Below are 22,023 nucleotides of genomic sequence, written 5' to 3'. Positions count from 1 at the left end.
CTGAGGGATGGATGACTCAGCAACATCATCCACCCATGCTGCCATCAAAGACCTAGAATTGCCTCATACGTTTGAATGCATCCTCCACATTAGCAGTCATTAAGAACACTCAGTATTCTCCTCTCTCAACAAGCTGCTAATTGTGGAGATGTTCTTTCCTGTTGATTAATTAGTCCTTATGCATAAACAAAGCTCCAGAAGAGACAAACATATATTTTCAAAAAGGAGAGTATTAATGAATCTGCTGAATAAAAATAGCAAAGCTGTGCTAAGTGGGCTGTATCAGAGATGATCCTTGCTTTGATAATGGTAATTCCAGGAGGGTTGGGGTTGTTATGGTAATTGTCTGTACTGCAAACAAAATGCCATGTTTCTTGTTTGCTGAGAAAGTACTTGGAGAACCAAGTAGCATAGTGTATCCGAAGCCAACAGTGACAAAGGCTCCATTCTCCATCAATTCCAAAAATAGGGATTGACATGGACATACATCAGCCCTGCTGAGATATGACTGAAACCTTACATAAAGTTAGAATATGTAGAATATATTATATAATTATTCCAATGCCAATTCCTGTTGGGGGTTTTTTTTTAAATACTTTGCTGCAGGAATAATTATTTAGCAAAACCGGGGCCCAATAACCCTTGTAGTAACTCTCCCTTATGGTGATCAACATAAGCTGAATGAGGGGCAATTAAAAAAAATGTAAAATAATGGCCCGACAAGGAGCTACAGGAGCATCTGGTGCACAGCCAAGGGGTGTTGTTCTTAGTTCAATAACAGGTGTGACATTCACCTGTTGAAATAGAGCAGTGCATTGCTCTAAAGAAAACTGGATGTCAGCTTTCACATTTACACAAAGGGCACTATTTTTTGCAAAATATTTTTGCTGGAGAAGATTACATTAAAGTAAATATCACTATTCATACTGAGAACTAGATTATCATCATTAACCAGTATATGAGAAAACAAGAGTTCTCCATCTCTGTCGTCCTGCCACATGAAAACATTTTTTTTGTATATATTTTTTTTAAAGACAGGAGGAGAAGACAAATTAATAATTCTCATTATCTTTTCACACTCATACAGTATCATTGAAGTCTCATCAGTCTATAGGTTTATGCTTCTGCCTGGAAGATTAATCCATCAGTGCCATCTACTGGACATTGCTTGAAACAGCACAAAGGCCTACAATTAATTCCAGAAGATCACCATTCACAATTTTGGTTTGGTTTGCATTGTCAATATTTAACATTTTGCATGGGTTAAAGTGGTCAGTTGGAAGAGATTCAAATATTCTCAAAATTGAGTTTGTAACCTCATTTTAACATAGGATAACAGTTTGATTCCTGACTCTTATTATAGGCCTTCTAAGGTGTTGGAGGTCAGTTGCTACCCAATTTAACCACTGACTGTTACATATATAGCACATACACAACAGTAAATCCTGTTTACAAAGAGAGGCTGGACAGTAAGGACCACACAAACTAATTCAAAAGGGATTTAAGTCTTTATTTAGCCTAATACAGTACAGTACAGTGCAGTGCAAAAGTGAACCTTAATCCAGTTCACTCTGAACTCTGGGGCAAACATGATTGGAAGAACTGGCCAACAGCTTGTGTAGGCTCCGATGGGGAAAAACATCCCTTTGTTGTGTCTGTGGCAAAAGGCCCTATACCACTTAGCCCTCCACTACCTCACAGGTGGACAGTTTACACTCACATATTCTATGATTCATTTTCCCATTTCATCATAAATACAACTGTAATAATACTTCTAAAACATTTTTGGGGGAATTTGGGGGGGGGGGGGGGGGGGGGAGAGATGGGGGGGTTTAGAGAAGGAATGTAACAAATCTTCTTTCGCTTGTAGTTGTCCCTCTCTGGTCTGTTTGTGAGTGCCATTGGGTTGATCCTTAAGCGTTGTAGGAAGAGGAGGAGATGTCTCCGCCGTGGCCTGTCCAGTTGGTATGGATGTATTTGCCAGGGTTTGACAGAAGTTCATATGTGTGTGCTCCAAAGTAGTCCCTCTGGGCCTAAAGAGACAAACAAAGTTACATATGCAGAAATTGTTTAATTTATTTTTGCTGATAGTGATCTAAGCATCATTGTCAGTAGAGTGGTGCAAGGACCGTATGTTTGGGGGTTCCAAGGATGAAGCAAATCTGTCCCCTCAACTGTGTATACAGTATTATATATAAAATGTATTACATTGTGTGTATGTATGTGTGTGTTACCTGGAGGAGGTTAGCAGGGAGCATGTTGTGTCTATAACCATCATAGAAGGCCAGAGCAGTGGTGAAACAGGGCATGGGGATCCCTTGCTGGACCCCAGTACTGATTGTCCGGCGCCAAGAGTCCTGCAGCAACAACAACAAATGTAAAAGGCATGTGTGAACAAAAGCACACTGGGTATATGAACAAGAGCACACAGAATAGTACCACAGAAAACACTAAAAGAATGTAGGAAATGCAAAGAGTTTTACAGTGACCATACGATTTTGGTATCATCAAGGAACGCCATATGGATATGCAGACACCACACAAATGTGTGTACAAAACAACAGATGTCAAATACATACCACTATAAAATAAATACCATATAAACTACATTAATGTGACATGTTGAACATGTGTTTGAATATATATGTATATACTGTATAGTACAACAACACAGTTGATGATAACATGAACATTCACATCATATTCTTCCTTTGTGGGCTGAGAGATTGTTTAGTAATCTTGAAGTTTAGGTTTTGTAATCTAGGTGCTGTTAAGATGCATTTCTAAACAGGAAACAGCCATTAGTGTGTGTTGCCAACATGACCATGCAGGGTTGGGCTTGCACCACTTCCTCCTTCCTTTACCTGACAGTCCTGCACAGCATCACTGAAGAAGCTGTCCAGCAGCAAATTCTGCAGCTCAGAGTCCCGCTCAAAGGCCTCCTTGATCTTCCCCAGGAAAACACTGGACATAAAAGGGAGGGACCAACTAGTATCAGGGTCAAGTTTATTATCTTCAAAACAGAAGGCAGCATTTTCAACGAGAATCATTTCAGTACATTGACTGAAACATTTCTAAACTTTTCAACCTTATCTTTACAAAAAACCCTGATTTCAGATAAACACATTTTACTTTGAAAAACACTTCAGTGTAGTTTGACACTGGTCTGACAGAAGTCACAATGGAGTGATGTTTGCTCAAGGTTTATGCAACATATTTCCCCAGGTTGCACATAAAGACCAACATTTCCTCATTCTTGTCTCACTCATTTTCCACAAAACCATATCTTCTCTTCCTCGTCACTTTCTCAACCATGCTTTACAACATTTGGTGGCAAACAGAATAGAACAAATATTGCATTGGTGAGAAACTGAGGTCCAAAGTTATAAACAAACGTTTTGATGTAAGGGCCTACCTTCGGATGATGCAGCCCCCTCTCCACATCAGAGCGATGGCGCCATAGTTGAGGCACCAGCCAAACTCTTTGGCAGCCTCTCTGAGCAGCATGAAGCCCTGGGCGTACGAGATGATCTTGGAGGCATAGAGAGCCTTGACAGGACACAGAATGAGGAACCCATTTCTATAGGTCTTTCATAATGTTTACTGATCACACTGATACTAATGAGTGTGAATAGTAATGATGGTCCAATATCAATGTTTCATCAACAATCTAATGCTGTTAAAGTTTAGGTTTAGGGTTTTACTCAAATTACATAACTCTCCACATAACTTTTTCTCTCCTTGCAATACCTCAATAGCAATTAGACAAATTTACAAGCATGATACTTAGGATTCCAAATACTCAGTGTCAGTGTGGCAAGTTACTATCCTGCCCCAGAAAACTATCAACCCTGTCCCAGAAATCCAGCCTACCTTTCTGATGTCCTCCAGGAACACAGCCTTGTCCCCGCTGAACTTGGAACCCTGTGGCCCTGTGAGGGTCTTGCTAGCTTCCACCCTCTCATCCTTCAGTGAAGAGAGACATCTGGCAAAGACAGCCTCTCCTGTGAGAGTGAAGAGAGGGAGATGGGGGATGTCAGCTTATTACTGAGCAACACATCATATATTGTAGGCCACCAACAGCTGTGCTTTCTAAGAGATGTCAGACACTCACCTATGTTTGAATTTGATATCGGTAGAAATACAAATGTGTCATTTGTGAAAGATCAGATAAATAACTGTATTTAAACCTGATTTAATAGACATTCATTTTCTAATACTACTGAATTTGTGATAACTAGCAACCCGATCCGTTGCCAAGCCAATGTTGACCCAATGCTAGCAACAAGACAATAACAGGGTTCCAGATGACTAAGCATTCGTAACCACTATTGTAAAAACAGGGCTTGCCACATTAAAACAAAGAAATCAACTTCTCCCCATATCATAATGAGGGAACAGTATCACTTGCTAAATATTGCCACAGCTTGCCTTCATGATGCAATGGTGAAAGGGAGGGGAAAAAAAAAAAAGAAGTGTGTCACAATGAGTTGCCCAAGCGTCAATCTAGGCATGGAATGCTGCCCTATTGAGAGCTGAAATCCACCCTCACACACTGTACAAGCCCGCCTGTCTAGTTTGCTTTCCTTTCCAATGGTCACACACAGACAGACAGCGGCTCCGCTTTCACAATGAGTGCTTTTGTATTCCCTCTACCGTTCTCACACAGCGTCCCCTAGCACTGTTGATGCAAGAGTAGATACCATTTTCTTTTGCTGGGAAAAGCAGCAAAACGTAGCTGCTTCTTTGGCACTCACTGTTTTGTGTGTTAATAATAGCTGTGAATAAGGCCTAGGTATGTTATGACTTCACTTTCAAACACTATGCTAATATCCCTTGCTTAGATGTGTGGGGGTGTGTAGAGGTGTGTCCACTCCTCCTGAGTCTTTAGCTTGAGACAGTTTTTCCTGGAATAACCACACACCACCTGACGCTACCGCTATCTTAGGGCCATGTATAATAAAAACGTCTGTCACTGTAGGAATGGCCAAAACAGCAGAGACTACAGCATATAAACTGTTTTATGACTAGGCTGGGCTTTAAGCCTCTTGGCCATGTTCTGGTTAAAGAGTGGTTAACTGGAAATGAGCTGTCTAAAAGAGATGACCCAAACAACTTCCTTGACAGGGTGAACACAGACATTGTTTCCTACCAATCAGGGTGACTGGTGTGCCGTACTCCAGAGCGGAAATGGCCGTCCACTTTCCTGTGCCCTTCTGGCCGGCACTGTCACGGATTTTGGGCAACAGATGAGTGCCGTCGGCATCTTTGTACTTGAGAATATTGGCAGTGATTTCGATGAGGAAGGAGTCCAGTTCTGTCTTGTTCCAGTTGTCAAAAGCCTGAGGGGAACCCAAAAACATAAGTGGTATTCACTAATAAAACAGTTAACCAGGAGAAGTTAACAGCTGTTATGGTTCGCACAATGGAGCCATATGCACATACCCTCTTCTAGTTATGGTCTTAATACAGTCTTACTGTGGGGTTTTTATGTAAATACCTGCTAAACAAATATCTGTTATATTGTACAATTACCAATGGAGTCAGAAGGTTATGAAAATAATGTACAATAACTTATCAGGTTTGTTTGGTATGACTGACCTGAGCCATTTCGTCATGTTCCATACCAAGAACATCCTTCATCAGGTGGTAGGCCTCACAGATCAGCTGCATGTCCCCATACTCAATGCCGTTGTGGACCATCTTCACGAAATGACCTGCACCCTCCTCACCAACCTGTCAAATAGCGCATTCAAAATGTCAAAGTCAGCCCCAATAAAATGATGAGATTCTATAAAGTGACAATTTCTCAATACTTCAAAACAATTCAACTCACCCAGTCACAGCATGGTTCTCCTGTTCCAACCTTTGCAGCGATACTTTGGAAAATTTCCTTTATATGTGGCCAAGCTTCTTTATGTCCCCCTGGCATCAGGGAGGGACCGTAGCGTGCCCCTTCTTCCCCTCCACTGACTCCACTGCCCACAAACAGGAGGTTCTTCTCCTTCAGCATTTTACAACGCCGCTACACACACACAAAAACATACTCTCTTGATATATGACACTATGTAATGAGATCGCCATGTCTTTGTAAATGGTGCCTCTGATCAACTTACTGTTGTGTCTCTGTATTCAGAATTGCCACCATCTATGATAATATCACCAGCTTCAAGAAGAGGAACCTGTGAATGGACATTGGGCAGTTAAATAAGGGGACACAGTGCTACTGAGTTCGCAGAGTAGAAAATAACTTAGCCAGCAAACATTAGGTTTCAAGTTGGTATCAAATTAATTTCAGTACAATATACATGATGTCAATAGTAAATTCCTTTAGTGTAAATATGGTATTTCCTCATTCAGAATGCATCCTATCCACTTCCTGGTGTAAGTTGGACTGATAAGAAATTTACAAGACAGCATGACTCATCAATTCTCTACTGTTGCTCCTGCCACTGACCATCTTGTCAATGAAGTCATCCACAGCCTGGCCTGCTTTGACCAGCAGCACAATCCTCCTGGGTTTCTTCAGCTTGGACACCATGTCCTCCAGGGACTCTGCTCCTATCACCTTGGTCCCCTTCGCCTCTTTCTGCAGGAAGTCGTGCACCTTGGACACTGTTCGGTTGAATGCACAGACCTGTAAAAACAGAATATACTGTTACAGAAAGACATGTACATGGAAAAATCTAAACCCTATGTAGAAAATGAAGCACCCAAGGTGTGTTTTATGATGCAGTACATACAATAGGAAATACACAACTGTATACATCTGTTACTGTATTGTAGACTTACCACATAGCCATGGTCGTTCATATTCAGAACTATGTTCTGGCCCATTACAGCCAGACCAATCAATGCAATGTCTGCTCTGTGGAAGCAAACAAAATAATATTTGTAATGAGTCCTGCTAGGGCATCTGGTTTGGGACTGAACAGGAACAGCTAACTTAGCTGGTCATGAAACAACAGCGGCATTTAAAAGGCATGTCTAAACATGTACATAATGTACAATATGTACATTAGCTTGCAAAGTGCATTTTTGATCTTATACGTAACAGAAAGTTACATAAAGTGGATAGCTAGTTTTTTAAAAACCCGATCAATTTAATTGTGATTGTACGGAACCGGCTCATGACATGTCATTGTGCCTCACTCTGTCTGGCTAGCTAGCTAGCTAGCTAGCTAAGGGGAAGATCATGTCTGTCAGTGATCCTCATGTTAAATGTCAAATATGTCTCTAATAACTGAAGTGTGGAAGCTAACCAGCAAGCTCACAGAAATGCACAAGATACTGCGGCTACTAGCTTAGTTACACAATTAAACGGACAGAGAGAAAAAAAAATAGAGGATCATCATTGTTTTGCAGAAGAGAAACAGACATTCAGTCCACCGCATTTAATTCAACGCAAAGGACAACACTTACTCAGCCATGTTTCTTGTTACGAGAAGAATCCGTCTTCAAATTACACTCGGGACACTATTCCACGATGGTTGAGATTTCCTCGGTACTACTTCCTCGTTCCCAACTTCAAGAAAAGGAAACCTGACATCCAACCAAGCAAAGGGGCTGCTTATAACATGACGACGAAGTCAAGTTAGCTCAAGCCATGTTCTTCTCGAGCTCTCATTGGTGCAGAAAAACTGAGCAGAGATATCAGACATGTCATTGGTTTAGAATCCCCGTCACTCTTTCTACGCTGTTACACACCCACAAAGTAGACGCCCACAAAGTAGAAACACAGGTTCACAGCGGTTCCAAACCTTCCACAAACCATATCCTTGCAATTTACTCACAACATTAATTAATTATACTCATATTCAAAATAGTAAAGTAATAGTAAAGTAGTCTTGCCATACATATTCTCCCCAAACACCATCATTTCTTTTAAAAAATATTAGTGTCCAATAACTTAATTGGTTCTTGTATCAATTCTGCATTCCTTTTCTATACTTTTCCCCTTTTTCAAGAAGTTCTTGAAATGTCACTGTGAAAATGGTAATTCACGATAGTCCATTCCTTATGATGAATAATAATAGGCCTACTTGACTTGAACCAGTGGGAATATGTGCTCAGAGCGCTATAGCCGATTAAATTTAAAAGATAATAGGGGGAGGGTGCTCAACAGAGGGATGATGAAACTTGATAAACTCATTTGGGACTATCACTGGAAGAAGAAGAAAAACAGGTGCAACCTGAACAGGGGATAAGATTGCAACAGTCCACCTATGTTTACAAAACTGTAAGTATCTCTGATTTTTTTTAAATTATAAATGTAACGTAAATGTATGATAGCTAAGAACTTCACAAAACCATCATGTTGTGTTAGATTATTCTGCGAATGCACACGTACTTTTATTGTTACCTCATTCTCTAAACAGTTCAATGGTGCAAGGTTACCATACACCGAATTAGGATATCTGCATGACACATCTAGACTATGCATCGGATGGATTAATTACAGCAAATACAGGAAACATTTACATATTAATTCAAACCCCATGCAAGACATATATTTACAAAATAAGTCTGAAAATGAAGCCAATCTGACAAATAATGTACAGTGTTAATGTCTTGGTTTGTCATTTTTGTGAACAAAATCAGAACAAATATAAAGTAAGTAAAGTAATAGTAATCTTGCCATACACATGGTCTCCCCCAAACACTAGCCATGTTAATTTCTTTAACACACAGTTAATTCATATTGTTCAGTGTCTGGTCCAATAAATTATTTGGTTCTTGTATCAGTTCTGCATTCCTTTTGTTAACTTTTCTCCTTTTTCAAGAGCTTGAAATGTCACTGTGAAAATGATACTGAACGCCACATTCTTATGATGTAGAACTACCACACTCATGAAGTCATTCTTCGCACAGTAGGTCAGTCTATTATAATTCGACTTGAGAGTTAAGAGAACAGGGAAAGAGACATCAAAGGAATATGTTTCCCCTAATGTACTGCTATTGTGTCATTGATTAGATAAATGAAATAGTGAACCACATAATCCTCTTTGAGGATCCCAAACAGTACCCTACATTGAAGACCACCATAAGATCATTCATGTTCACTTGAAAACATTATTCGCCAAAACATGTATAAGTAGACATATTATATGCAATAGTGAATAACAATAGGCCTACTTGACCAGTGGGAATGTGTGCCCAGAGCGCTATAGCCAAGTTTAAAAGATAATAGGGGGAGGGTGCTCAACAGAGGGATGATGAAACTTGATAAACTCATTTGGGACTATCACTGGAAGAAGAAGAAAAACAGGTGCAACCTGACCTCAGTCCACCTATGTTTACAAAACTGTAAGTATCTCTGAAAAATGTTCTTCTAAATGACTTGAATTCAATGTAAATGTATAATAGATAAGAATTTCACAAAGTGTTAAAAAATGTATCTGGTCAATTGACATGTGTAGAAGTTAAGAATAAAAGACAGACACAGGTTTAATTTATTCTGCTAATGCACGGGTTGTACTTTTATTGTTACCTCATTCACTAAACAGTTCAATGGTGCAAGGTTACCATACACAGAATTAGGATATCTGCATGACACGTCTAGGCTATACAGCGAATGGATTATAATTATTACAAATACAGGAAACATATTTACATTTTAATTCAAGCCCCATACAACACATATATTTACAAAATAAGTATGAAAATGAAGCCAATCTGACAAATAATGTACAGTGTTAATGTCTTGGTTTGTCATTTTTGTGAACAAAATCAGAAGAAATGTTAGTTAAAACAGATATGAGTCTTCAGAGGGGGAGCAAAATATCATGGCTAGTTTTGTTTGAAAGGCAGCATGGGAAAGCGTAGAGGTGAAGACATGTGCAGAAACAATGGTATACTGTCATTTTGGATGCCTTAGCAATAGCTACTTCTTACTCCCTGATATTAGAAGAACAAACAAAAAAACAACTCAAAAAGAGCAACCATAACATTCTAATTATAATGTAGACTTGACGTCATGTTACGACTAAATATGTTTGAAGTTCAAAAGCAAACTTATTTCAAACTACTTTTAAATAAAAGGAAGCACTCAGTAACCCATCTCAGTGGGGCGCAATGGGTTACATTTTAGTTCTCTCTTTTCCTTTTCAATGATGGCAAAATACACAGCAACATCCTGACAGTACATTCATCTTTCGTTTCAAACCGTCTCACCTTACAAATGCTGCATAACATTATCTGGTTAGTTAAACAACAGAAATTTAGCAGACTTTATTTGATCAGTTCGTTATACCTTTTTTATTATGTGCAAAGAGCTGCAAACTAATATATACATTGCAAAAACACTAAATACACATGAAAATAATCCATAACCATCTACCTCTAGAGATTAGTAGCGGAGTGAAAATCTTTGCTCTGACAGGTATTCATATCAATATGTTCATATTAGCTCATACATGTCATTATTCAGTACAGTGATGTTAATGCGAGGTAAACTTTGCGTTTTAATCAGTGCATAGAGGCTCAGAGGCTACTCTCTACTCTCTCTGAGGAAAGGATGTCCTCTGAATACCAATAGCTGATTGTTTTTAGTTTGGATATTTTGATATAGAGAACCATTTCTGCAGATAAAATAACGATCCAACAGCAAGGAAAAAGATGTCTGCCCAACAGGCTGGTTGACCTGAGGACAGTCCCTTTAAGCCATTTTCATTTGTTCTCTGAGAAAATGCTGTCAAGGAAACTCCAAACTGAAGACAATGTCTTAGCCAATAACTGTCATTCTAATACAGTTAGAGGGAAATAAAGAATGCTCCCCCAAAACCTCAAGGGTTGTCCAGAATGGTCACTGTCTCTACATCCAAACTGAACTCGTCTTTGCAATATATAGTGGACATGGCTGGGTACTACTAGTTGGTTGACCAGAGCCACCTCATGCCCATCTACACCACCCATTCTTTACATACAATGCAACCAAATGTAAAGACAGCACTATGCTATGCTATTTAATTTAGTGGGGCCCAAGTCTTGCAGCCACAGTTAGTAATGAACAGAGCAAATATTTTCATAAATAATAACATAAAAAAAAAAGCTCAGCGCATATTCCATCCCTTTGAACCCAGTGGTGTAATAAACCTTAGCAGACTCAACTACCCAACACCCCATGCACACTGGAACCCCATCACTTATCAATACAGGTGTTAGGGAATCTCATATTTACAACTAACAGTGCTAAGATTCAATCCATCTTAGACTGAATTTGTCTGGTATGGTCTGCTCTCTAGTCTTGCTATAATTATATGTAAATGTGCAAAATAATGTTAAACAAACATAGCTGGATAAAACTGAAAATTGCATTTCATTCTTTCATATCAAAATCCACTGTGAAATGAGCGCATAGTATAAAATAATCAACAGTGTTAATACAAAAATAACTTATGAGTTGAGTTAGCTGAGTTAAGAGGTTTAGATTCAAGAATGCAAAAAATAAAACAAAAAATATGGGATTCTGTTGTGCATTAGTCCACCCTGTTGACTATAATATTCCACATACAGAACAATAGTACCTGATGGTTTTCATGAGTGAATGGACCAGATACAGGCTATATTATACAGTCTATGTCTGCAAGGCAATGCACTGTAACCTTCACCAAATAACTACCAGGGTCAAGGTCATCCCACCCAGCTTGGTTCCTTCCATTTTTCACCTTCTTTTGTCTTCAGTTACACAAGAATGTGACGATAAACAGCTAGTAAATGCTTAGGTCCACCCCTGGCTATGTAAGCCATGAACCTGAATATACTGTGTAAGAAAAGCGTTAAAAGCTAACAGATGGAAGAGGAATGTCTTTTAATGAGAGGCGACTATAACACACTGATCCTGGAACGTATGTACAGATGACATTCTCCTCACAGTACTGTCCCTCCTCTGTCCCTGCTCCTTCTTCTATGTCTGCGACTTGATATCTTCCTGCACTGATTGAGAGATACAGGAGAGCTGAAGTGGCAAAGGGGCAGAGAGATAATGTTATGTGTTCATGGGAATGGCCAAATTCAATATTTTCATTATCATCAACCATTTTGATGATGTATTTTGTTTTACAAGACCGACAGAAGTATATTATTTTTTGGTTTCGCTAACAAGGATTTGTCATGTTCATACCTAAATAACCACAAAAGTAATTGCTAAAATTTGGTGTGGATTAGTGTATATACAGAGGTCTAAGAGTGAGACATGGATACCACATGGAAAATAATCATATTCCTCCATTGCTGCAGTAATGTCTGATTAAAAATGGGGACCTTGATGGACATTTCTTATTTTCCTGTTCAGTATTTCACACAAAGATTGAGAGGGGTGGGATAGGAGGACTAGACTCTACTTTAGGGAGGGCAGTAGCCCAATGCAATGTCTCATAGACTGAAAACCTGCAAAGTCACTAGCAGCAATAGTTCTTGAACCAGCCTTGCTTTCTGAGGGAGAGCGTAAACTTATTTTTCTCATGGAGTTTCTCATGTTTTTTGTTGTAAGTAAGCAAACCTGGTCTTCTCCTGAGGACTGCTGCAGTTGTCATGTGGGCACATTAAAAAAAAAAACTGCTCCTGTCAGACAGATAACACTGATAAAGACAATCTTTACAGATGATTAGTAAACTGAAAAGAGAGTGGCCAGAACCTGTTTCTGAAGAATCGTGCACACACAAGTAGACTATTACGACATGCTACTAGTTAGAGGGGGCGGGAATGACAACAAAGTGAAACAAAAGACGTAACGTCCAAACAAAAACACGAAAGGCTGGGAAAGAGAATAAAAGGGAGATAAGCTGGGGTTCTGGGAAGGGGAGGGGGGAGGCAGGTTTTCAGGAACTGAAACTTTTAGTTGCTGGAGAGGAGACTTAAGCCACAAGTCTACGTACAAGAGAAAACCGTCAAGAATCACAATGGTTAATAAGTGTTAACACTTGGTAAAGGCTAGTCAGAAGAATAGGAGCAATGTTTCCCGCACACGGACAACCTCTATTAGTTCTTCAGCAGACCAGAGCGCCTTCTTGCCAACTTTGACCTGTGGATTTAAACAAAGGTACCATGATAAGCAAAGATAAGGGATGTATTATATAAAAGAAAATAGCTGAACAGGGAGACTGGGTAACATTGAGGTCTGTTGAAATGCCAAGTGATTATATTTCTAGGGTTCATTACAATCTTCGCGGGCCAATAAGAGCAATAGCAATAGGAGCAGTTATAGTGCTAGGCAATCATAATTGGTAACATTTCAGTCTCTTCATGCAGTATGTTTCTTCTAATAAGAGGGATGTATCCAGTACCTTATTGTTCCTGCTAGAAGCGGGTTGAAGGCGTATAGCCAGTCGTTCATGTCTTTATCATTGTTGGCCTGCAGCAGTATCCCTCTGTGCTTAGTGCACACAGCAAATGTGTTGGGGGTCTAGAAAGAATTCCACATAGAATAGTTATTATTCCATTATCAGCAAATCTAGCTTCACCTGGAAATTTAGTGGCAGTCTTATTCTACTGGATAGGCCTAACACATTTCACGTAGAGCAGTTGACGGAAGTATACAATATTGTGTCCACTTATCGAACCTTTATCTATGCAGGTTAGTTTCATTGAGATCAAATCTGCTTTGCAAGGGATGTATTATCTTAACTTATAAAATACTACCACTAAAACTTAAATTCCTACCTATGCATTTCACTACATGCTACAGAGCGGGGTGGTGTCTGTGTCTGTGTGTATTAGTTGGCCCACCTTGAGCATGGCCTGCTGGTCCTCACTGTACTCCACCTGGGCGGTGGACAGGTTGAGCACGCCCCTCTCCACAGGGTCCTTGTCATTGTTGTAGATAAAGACATAGGGACGGCGCACCACCACAAAGTGCTTCACCCACGAGTTGGAGCGCGGCTCCATGAAGCTGAGAAAGCCCTTCTTGGACACCACAGACCTGGGGTTGGAGACAGACAACAGGGTGGGAGTGGTCAGTTTAGGGGGTTTCCTCTATCATGGAATGATGACTACTCTTACGCCGTCGTAGTATGCCAGCCCATTTACCAGTCTCAATACATTGGTTCTTGTCAAGGAGGTTATAAAGCCTTGCAGCAAATGAACTGCAATATGTTAACTAAACATCTCTCATCTTCAGGACTCTCATGGTTAGGCAGCACATTACACTTTTCCCATCTGGGAGATAGAAACTGTGACACAAACCAAAAACAACAGAGAAAGACTATGAAGAGGGGGAAGAGAGGATATGGAAGCACTCATGCTCACCCTGGTCTCATTTCCTCAATGTCGGGCACCAGGTTAAGGAACTCATTCTTGCCGGCTCGTGCCAGGTAGGAGGACTCCAGAGTGGGCACCATGGGGAAGTTCTCATAGTCCGAGCAAGAGGGGCTGCAGGCACGAGAGTTAGCCTCTGGAGTCCTGATAAACAATAGATATATACATCAGCATACAATCCTACATAATAATGTAATACACTTGTAAAAGATTATTGTTACAGTATGTAAGGGCCTAGTCACTGCATATATTCGTATACAGATGTGTCATTGGGTAGGTTCTGGCACTCGAGTGTAATTTGTTCAAAATACATCAAATGATTAATAGCGAGTAATGTTTCATGGGAGTGACCTGTTCTAGAATGTCAAAGTGAGTCTCCAGTGACAGGTTAGAACAAGAGTCTTACTTCTGGTCCATGGAGCTACAGCGGGAGTCAGCCAGAGAGGGGCAGGTGGAGGAAGGGGTGAGGGTGGCACTGCTGAAGCTGGTCACGGACGGGTCACGACCCATGGGCGAGATGTCTGAGAGCTAGAGGTTGCGCAAGAAAGAAAGAAGTTGAATTCACATCAACGACACTAACTTTGTTCACCACTAAAGAGCATCACATTTTCCAATGGCATAGCCAGTTCTCCTCTTCTCACCTTGCAGTCACTGATACTGTTGCACAACTGGTTGTATTCGCTGTTGAAAGTGTGGGTCAGGAGGCGGAGGCACTACAACAGGACAACAGAAAGCTACCATCAGTACATTCTGCATGGCAGTCATACAGTCATGGCAGGTTCCAAATGTTATGGTCACTGTGAGCTGAGTTACTGTATGATATCACTCCCCCCCCCCCCCACACCTTGGTGGCCAGCTCCTTCTCGCGGTCCACCAGGCTCTCGATGTCGGCCGAGTCGTAGCCGCTGCTCTCGCTGGGCGTGATGGCACTCTCAAAGGTGGTGCTGGAGATCTGGGAGGAGATGGAGGTGGAGGTGCTAAGGGTGCCGCTGCTCATGCTGGGGGACAGGGACTCACTCAGTGACTTGCTGGTTGGGGCTGGTCCCGACCCAGTTGGCGGTGTCTCAACCAGCTTCTCCCTCAGTAGCAGCAGGTGACGTGTCTTCTCCACCTGGGAGAGAGGGGTAGATGGAGAGAAGGAGAGAGAGAGAGACCTATGTTATTTTTTCATGAAAGCGAGGGATCTATAGTTTCATCCTCTCCTATTGGGAGGAGGAAAGCAAAATATATTAAAATAAAATAAATTGAGATACTATTTTCCTCTCCCATGTCCAATTCTGCAAAGGCTGTTTGGACTGAAAATGTGATCATATAGGAATACCCTCTCTGTCACCACCCTGTGCCCTCCATGCAACTTACCTCATGCAGCTGCTCCATCTTCTCCAGCTCCCATTGGTGCTCCAGGATGAGGCTGTCCCCTCGGGGCCTCCAGCCAGCCAGGTTTTCTTCCCCCCTCACGTAGGCCACAGACGTGTCCAGAATCTTCCTCCTCCTCCGCTGCATACCTGTGCAAATCACACACACACACACACATACTCATTAGCATGCAGTATTGTTAGGGATGAAGGTGCAAGATTGAGACTGTTGGGAAACAGGTTAATCAGGCCAACCATTTGGAACTTGTTTTCATCACACCCAGTGATGGTGAGTAATCAAGTTAAGGGTAACAAGAAATATCAAACCAATTAACATACATTTAAATGTGACATGGAGATGTTCATTATTTGTATACTGCTTCAGACTCAGTGATCAAAGGGGTAAAACACTACAAGAGCTGAGGGAAAACTCAGTTCTTGGTTCAGACCGCACAGCTGGGCCCAGAGCATGGACTTGCTCTGCTGCCTGATACACAAGTAAAGGATTCTTTAAACTCAAAGTTGTTGCTGTCCTTTATTTTCTTATGGAGGGGAAAGGTTACATTTCGCCAACCTCTGTGCTATTGAACTGAACTAGATAAAAGGCGCACTTATTCTTTTGACCCCATACCAACATTGTAATGATGTTGAAGATAGACAGCACTCACCTGGGCTTCCTGTGTCAGACATCTTGCACAAGCTCAGCTCATAGATGCCCGTCACTCGGTTGCTGTAATGGATGGATGGAACACAAGGTTTTATTAAACGGTACTGTCAGTCAAGGTCACATTTCAAAGTTGGTCATAAGGAGGTGAACACAAAATGGCTGACAGCTTCTTATCTGCCAGCTGTTTAGGGAGCCATAAAGGTGGACTCAAAATGGCCGCCAGCAGCCAATTATATTTTGGGAGGATGGACACAAAATGGCCGTCAGTTGCCTTACCAGTCTGGGGTCTTGGAGTAACCACTCCCAAACAGGTTTCTCAGGGAGCGGGGAGGGGAGATCTTGGCGTCTCTGGAGTAGAAAACCATGCAGATGTCTTTGGTAATAATGGCAGGCTGGATGCAGTGGTCAAGCTGTGGAGTGGGAAAACAGTTAGCAACATGTTAACTATGTTAGCACTGGAGGTCCTGAGAACAATACATAAATGTTTCTACAGTGATGCACAATGGCAGACAGGGCTGACCTCCAGGTATGCAGACAGGGTCATGAAGATCTTTTCTCCATAGGGAGTCACTCGGTTGAGCAGGAGGGAGTTGTGCAGGGAACTGTCCCACACCGCCTCAAACCGGTAGAAGGTCCTAGAAGAATAGAAGGGAGAGGTCTTTCATTTTTATCTCCCTATTAGTAGATTCTCCTCAATCCGGGCCCGGCGCTACAAGGGGCCTTGAGGGTTTTGTGCCCCAATTTATGAAACGTCTTTTGTGAAGTCATTTTATCCGCTCCACAAAGGGTTAACTCTCAAGATCCCCTCTCTGCTCTTTCCGCCTCTGAAAAAAAAACCCAGCTAATTTGATTGGCTTAGGCTGAACTCTGGAAAAACACACACCTAAAGTTGCCAGTCAGTATGAGGAAGAATACTGTTGTAGCAGCGCAAAACTCATTGAAATGCACTCTCTCTTTGTAAAGCAGCACAGTAACACGCTCTCCGCTTGCAAGACAGCCGTGTATGGCTGCAAACACATTTTTATTATTAGACATTTCAGGTGCCCCCTTAGTGACTCACGTTCCCCTGGCGCCAGGCTTGCCTCACTCTCTCAGCTGTGTCGGGAATTCTAGCCATCTGTTTGATGCAGCTAGTTTGATTTTGGTTTCTGCAAGGTACTTTTATAATATGTCTTAATATAGAGATTCAGAGCAAGAAACCCAACAGTTCAAATAGTGTAGTACTGTAGGCTACATGAACATGTAGTACTGACTGAGGGTAGGGATAAAGCACTATAGAATATTACACAAACTATTGCTGTACAGAACTGGGATTCTACATCAAGAAAATCAGAACTTCATGTAACAATAGAGACGGGTCTGTGTGTCTGGCATGTGCACAGAAATAGCCAAACATGGGAAGTAACTACAGGAGGTCACTGAAGTAACTTTTAGTGACAGTCATCTCTCTGTGCTCTATTGTTTTGCTCTCTTTACAATTATTAATAAAGATAAAACATGTATCATGGAAAATGGGAGTCTAACAGAACCAGGGACAATACCGGATTCTGAACATCATGCTTCAATTAGTCAGTCAACTGTCTGTATTAAGGGGAGGCCTTCCATCTCTCTCATACACACACACACACACACACGCACACGCACAGCCCAGTGAAAGGGGAGGACGACCTCCTTTGATGAGTACTAGTAAACTGCCTCTCTTATCCACCAGGGGGCACTGTTACCCACAGTTTGCCTGGCCCTGTCCTTGGTGACTCACTCCCTCGCCTAGGACACACATACACTCACTGAACACTTTATTAGGAACGCCTGTACACCTTCTCATGGTGGAGGTGGCGTAAATGTTTTCTTGGCACACTTTGGGCCTGTTAATACCAATCAATCATTGCTTGAATGTCACAGCCTATTTGAGTATTGTTGCTGTGCATCCCTTCGTGAACACCATTGGGATGTGGAAGAACAGGAGATTCATAGCTTGAAAGTGCACCTGAAAAATCTGCAGGAATTGCGTGATGCAATCATGTCATCATGGACCAGAATCTCAAAGGAATGTTTCCAACATCTTGTGGAATCAATGCCACAAAGAATTGAGGCTGTTTTGAGAGCAAAGGGAGGCCCTACCCAGTATTAGTATAGTGTTCCTAATAAAGGGAGGCCCTACCCAGTATTAGTATAGTGTTTCTAATAAAGGGAGGCCCTACCCAGTATTAGTATAGTGTTTCTAATAAAGGGAGGCCCTACCCAGTATTAGTATAGTGTTTCTAATAAAGGGGGGCCCTACCCAGTATTAGTATAGTGTTTCATATAGTATTAGTGAGTGTAGGTTGTGTGGTTATGGAGACGAGTAAAGTATGCTACAGCTAAGGCAGACATAGGCTTACTTTGGTTGAGTAATACTGATTAGTCTAAGTATTATGTTTTGTACCTAGATTAATTAACCTATCAAGGAAACCAGACATGCCAAGATGGGTGTCCGAAAATTCAGAAATTCCTCAGTTGTCAGTGATAAGTATGGATAATAACCTTTGATAGCTGAAACCTGTCAATTTCTATGTTCCACATTGTGGTGGATGAGAAGTGTGCAATCCAAGTATGGAATAGAAACAATCTATGGCACTTTGAATAGCTTTGCAGCATTTAACAATGGGTTAAATACCATTATCAAAAGGCAAATCAAAAGGATATCAAAAGGCAAAAGGCAGAAAATAACAAATGGTTTCATGAGGAGTTACTATTACAGTCTAAGTCTATAAAAGCTGTAAGAGAGCCATAAAGCCCTTTCAGAAGAGGGGATTTATGTTCCCTGGTTGCTGGTACCTAGCAATATCCTTATCAATACAAAGCCTGAGCAAAATCAAGAGTCCAGCCGCAGCAGGAGAAAAGAGAACACAAAAAAGAACAGAAAAGCAGAAACAGTCAGGCAACAGGAAGAATGGAGCAAATCAAAGAAGTAGAAACATTAGCCATGAAAATTAAGTGATGTAATAGTGTGCATATACATACAGTAACACACACACACACACACACACACACACACACACACACACAATTGCTATTTGAATTGCAACATTTCTGTTTCCTAACCACCTGTCCACTTCTCTTAGATCTCTTAAAAATTATAGCAGGGAAGGCAACCTTGAAGTTGTTATTCCATTCAAGTTCTATTACTTAGGCACATTTCTTCTCATCGTACTATAAATCGTGTTATATTTGTCATGTATTGTGTTTCGGAAAATATGAAAAGCAATGAAATTACATTGAATCTTCACGCATTACTGTATAGCCTCTCGATAAATGTTGATGATAATATCTCACCCACCTTATGATTTAGTCTCTACTGTACAAACAACAGCCCTTTCAACATAGATATGCTATATTCATGTGCTAATATTCCTAAATAAAGTATTTATGTGTATCTATTCCTATAACACGTTCTACTGTCAGCTGAGGGTGGCATACCTGTTTGCATTGTGGGATGACTTGATGTTTTTGGCGGAGATGATGTTGAGTGACAGGACAGCGTCTGCGGCAGAGTCGTCCACCTCTGCCTTGTTCCTGATCCGACCTGGTGGAAGACAGTATCGCATCAGTCATGAAAGGACTTATTGCATTTCCAGTAACACTATACTGTAGTTTGAGAGAGGTCAAAGTTGAATGGTGTTGCTGTGTAGTAGAAGTGGTAGTGTGGAACTCAAGAGAGAACAAAAAATAAACCCTTCACAGACATTATCTTTAAGTTACTGTACTGTGTACACAAATAAACACTTAGTAGCCAGGTATAACATGGTGTTTACGCTGATGCTTTTATATACAGTAAATATCCCAGTTGAGGCTGTATTTATATCCCTAAATATTTATATCCCAGCACCACTCGTGCTTCTTTTGGAAGAGCTGCATATTGCCTTTATTAAAGCAGCAAGCCTGAGCGGGAGAGGAGAACACTCACCCACAACCAGCTCACGCACGTCCTTCCAGTGCAGCTCACTGCCCTTCTCATGGATGAGAGTCACTGTGACCCTGCGCTGGATCCCCTGGGACACCCAAACACACAGCCTCAGTTCTACAGCATAGCAGCAACAACACTGAACGCTAGTGTTGTTTTACCTGTTTGACTGCTGTATTACATGTATTTAAGATCTCCCTTCGTGTTTTTTAATATCTCTCTTAGGTGTTTTTAATATCTCCCTTCGCTTTTATAACATTTTCATGTAAAGCTAATTATTGCATTTGTGTATGAAATGTGCTATTCAACGTTTTGAATGATCACAATGATATACTGTACATCAGCATAATACATCTGCTGTAAACTTGGGAGACACAAAACGGCATAATTGTATAATTCTACACGGATTTGAGACAAGAACATGAATAATAGATAGAGGCTTCATTTCTACTGCATAGTGGTTCACCACCACTGTTAAATGGAGATGGATAGAACAGTACAGCTGGAGGGGTAGTATGCTACCTGATGCAGTAGGTAGGTTCCATGGCAGGGCAGTCCTCCACTATGATCCACCACTGCTGGGATGTACCTAATGGAAGGAGACAGGAACAACAACCATCACGAATTAGTCTCAAGTTCAGCTGTGTGTGTGTGTGTGTGTGTGTGTGTGTGTGTGTGTGTGTGTGTGTGTGTGTGGGTACACTCACTCTCCCGTGGGCTCCAGTTCACTGATCTCGAACCACACCAGCAGGTCGTACTTGCTGCAACACTGACCTAGGTTGGACTTGCTGATCGTGTTCAGCTTGGTCGCTGGAACTGAGAAGCACGCACACACACACGCGCACACGCGCACGCACACACACACACACACACACACACAAGACACTTCAACTAAAACAGTGTAGGAAATAGGGAGGCAGTGTGGGAATAATATTTTCTGAGAAAGAATACATTTTCATGGAAAAAGGTGTTATGAGGAAAAAAGGGATGGACCATGCATGTATGCACTATTATACACTATTGTGGTTAAACAAGCGAATGAGCTACTAGCCTGGAAAAACATAATCAATACACCTTACTGCACTTGATGGCCTTATTTAACACACAGCACAAAAGGCAATCCATTTAAAATTCTATTACAATTGCATCAAGCAGTGAATGCTGTTTCAATCTTCACACTACCAAGGAACAGCACGATAACAACATATCTTGTCTAAAGACCATCACAACACACACTCACATCTATAGAAGCTCTACACACTAGAGGGGCTAGGAGCCTACATCACAGGTTACACACCAACAGAAGCGGCATCAAGCTGGGTTACCTGTGACACCAGGATTACCTGCCTGCTTCTACAGCATCATTTCTGAGTCACACAGCTAGAGATTACCTTTTGTTATTTGTTTCACAATGTCAAAGACGGTTGAAGGGAACATGCATAGTAGACGAAAGGCCTGATGGAACTAGTACCTAAACAGCTTTAGGCCTGTATTCTATTAAAAAGGACCGGATATCATATCAAAGCCTCTTTGAATAATTTATAAAATCTCTGATCATATCACTCTGTGATGCTAGGAGGCGGGAAGAAGTGTGATGGTTGTGAAGTGATGTACACTGTAGTTTCATGTGGCTCACTGGACCGCACTAAACTATCAACCAACACTTTGGTTGTACCTCACAACTGAGTCACACTGGACCAAGCTAGCTACAGCAAGCAGTCAGGACACAACAGCACAAGGCTATAGTACAGTACATAGATACAGTACGGCCCAGCTACTCTCTCTGTTCTAGTGCCCGCTGTACC

General features: G+C 41.3%; 2 protein-coding genes across 5 annotated transcripts in view; both read right to left on the bottom strand.

The window, feature by feature from the left end:
* Positions 1 to 1,489: 1,489 nt before the first annotated feature.
* Positions 1,490 to 7,564, bottom strand: pgd (phosphogluconate dehydrogenase). The gene is made up of 12 exons (XM_083675416.1): positions 7,423 to 7,564; positions 6,793 to 6,868; positions 6,458 to 6,637; positions 6,117 to 6,182; positions 5,837 to 6,025; positions 5,602 to 5,736; positions 5,153 to 5,342; positions 3,874 to 4,004; positions 3,416 to 3,549; positions 2,865 to 2,964; positions 2,235 to 2,357; positions 1,490 to 2,033 (listed from the first exon to the last, which is right to left on the bottom strand). The coding sequence occupies exons 1-12, from the start codon at positions 7,428 to 7,430 to the stop codon at positions 1,914 to 1,916; spliced, it is 1,452 nt and encodes a 483-aa protein (XP_083531542.1). The 5' UTR covers positions 7,431 to 7,564; the 3' UTR covers positions 1,490 to 1,913.
* A 1,889-nt stretch (positions 7,565 to 9,453) lies between these two features.
* Positions 9,454 to 22,023, bottom strand: part of kif1b (kinesin family member 1B) — a 62,680-nt gene continuing 50,110 nt past the window's right edge. For 3 of the 4 annotated variants that reach the window (XM_083675113.1, XM_083675112.1, XM_083675115.1), the window contains 15 exons: positions 20,926 to 21,034; positions 20,741 to 20,807; positions 20,222 to 20,306; positions 19,735 to 19,840; positions 16,796 to 16,910; positions 16,552 to 16,685; positions 16,277 to 16,338; positions 15,613 to 15,758; positions 15,098 to 15,364; positions 14,895 to 14,966; positions 14,660 to 14,781; positions 14,245 to 14,397; positions 13,726 to 13,918; positions 13,284 to 13,402; positions 9,454 to 13,021 (listed from right to left, as the gene is read on the bottom strand). In XM_083675113.1, the coding sequence (XP_083531239.1) occupies positions 12,979 to 13,021; positions 13,284 to 13,402; positions 13,726 to 13,918; positions 14,245 to 14,397; positions 14,660 to 14,781; positions 14,895 to 14,966; positions 15,098 to 15,364; positions 15,613 to 15,758; positions 16,277 to 16,338; positions 16,552 to 16,685; positions 16,796 to 16,910; positions 19,735 to 19,840; positions 20,222 to 20,306; positions 20,741 to 20,807; positions 20,926 to 21,034 (1,793 nt within the window). In that variant the 3' untranslated portion in view covers positions 9,454 to 12,978. The remainder of the gene's footprint in view (positions 13,022 to 13,283; positions 13,403 to 13,725; positions 13,919 to 14,244; positions 14,398 to 14,659; positions 14,782 to 14,894; positions 14,967 to 15,097; positions 15,365 to 15,612; positions 15,759 to 16,276; positions 16,339 to 16,551; positions 16,686 to 16,795; positions 16,911 to 19,734; positions 19,841 to 20,221; positions 20,307 to 20,740; positions 20,808 to 20,925; positions 21,035 to 22,023) is intronic. The other variant, XM_083675114.1, reaches the window with a different exon arrangement.

This window comes from Argentina silus, assembly GCF_951799395.1.
Source record: "Argentina silus genome assembly, chromosome: 8".
Lineage (NCBI taxonomy): Eukaryota > Metazoa > Chordata > Actinopteri > Argentiniformes > Argentinidae > Argentina > Argentina silus.
Note: the sequence above shows the minus strand (reverse complement) of the source record. Positions and strands in the feature narration are given on the sequence as shown.

Bases quoted from the DNA above. Each gene is read 5' to 3' on its own strand.
- pgd (XM_083675416.1), bottom strand. The intron at 4,005-5,152 runs GTAGGAAACAAT...TCACTCTCACAG, and splicing joins CACACCAGTCACCCTGATTG to GAGAGGCTGTCTTTGCCAGA. The intron at 2,034-2,234 runs GTAACACACACA...TTGTCTCTTTAG, and splicing joins TCCCTGCTAACCTCCTCCAG to GCCCAGAGGGACTACTTTGG.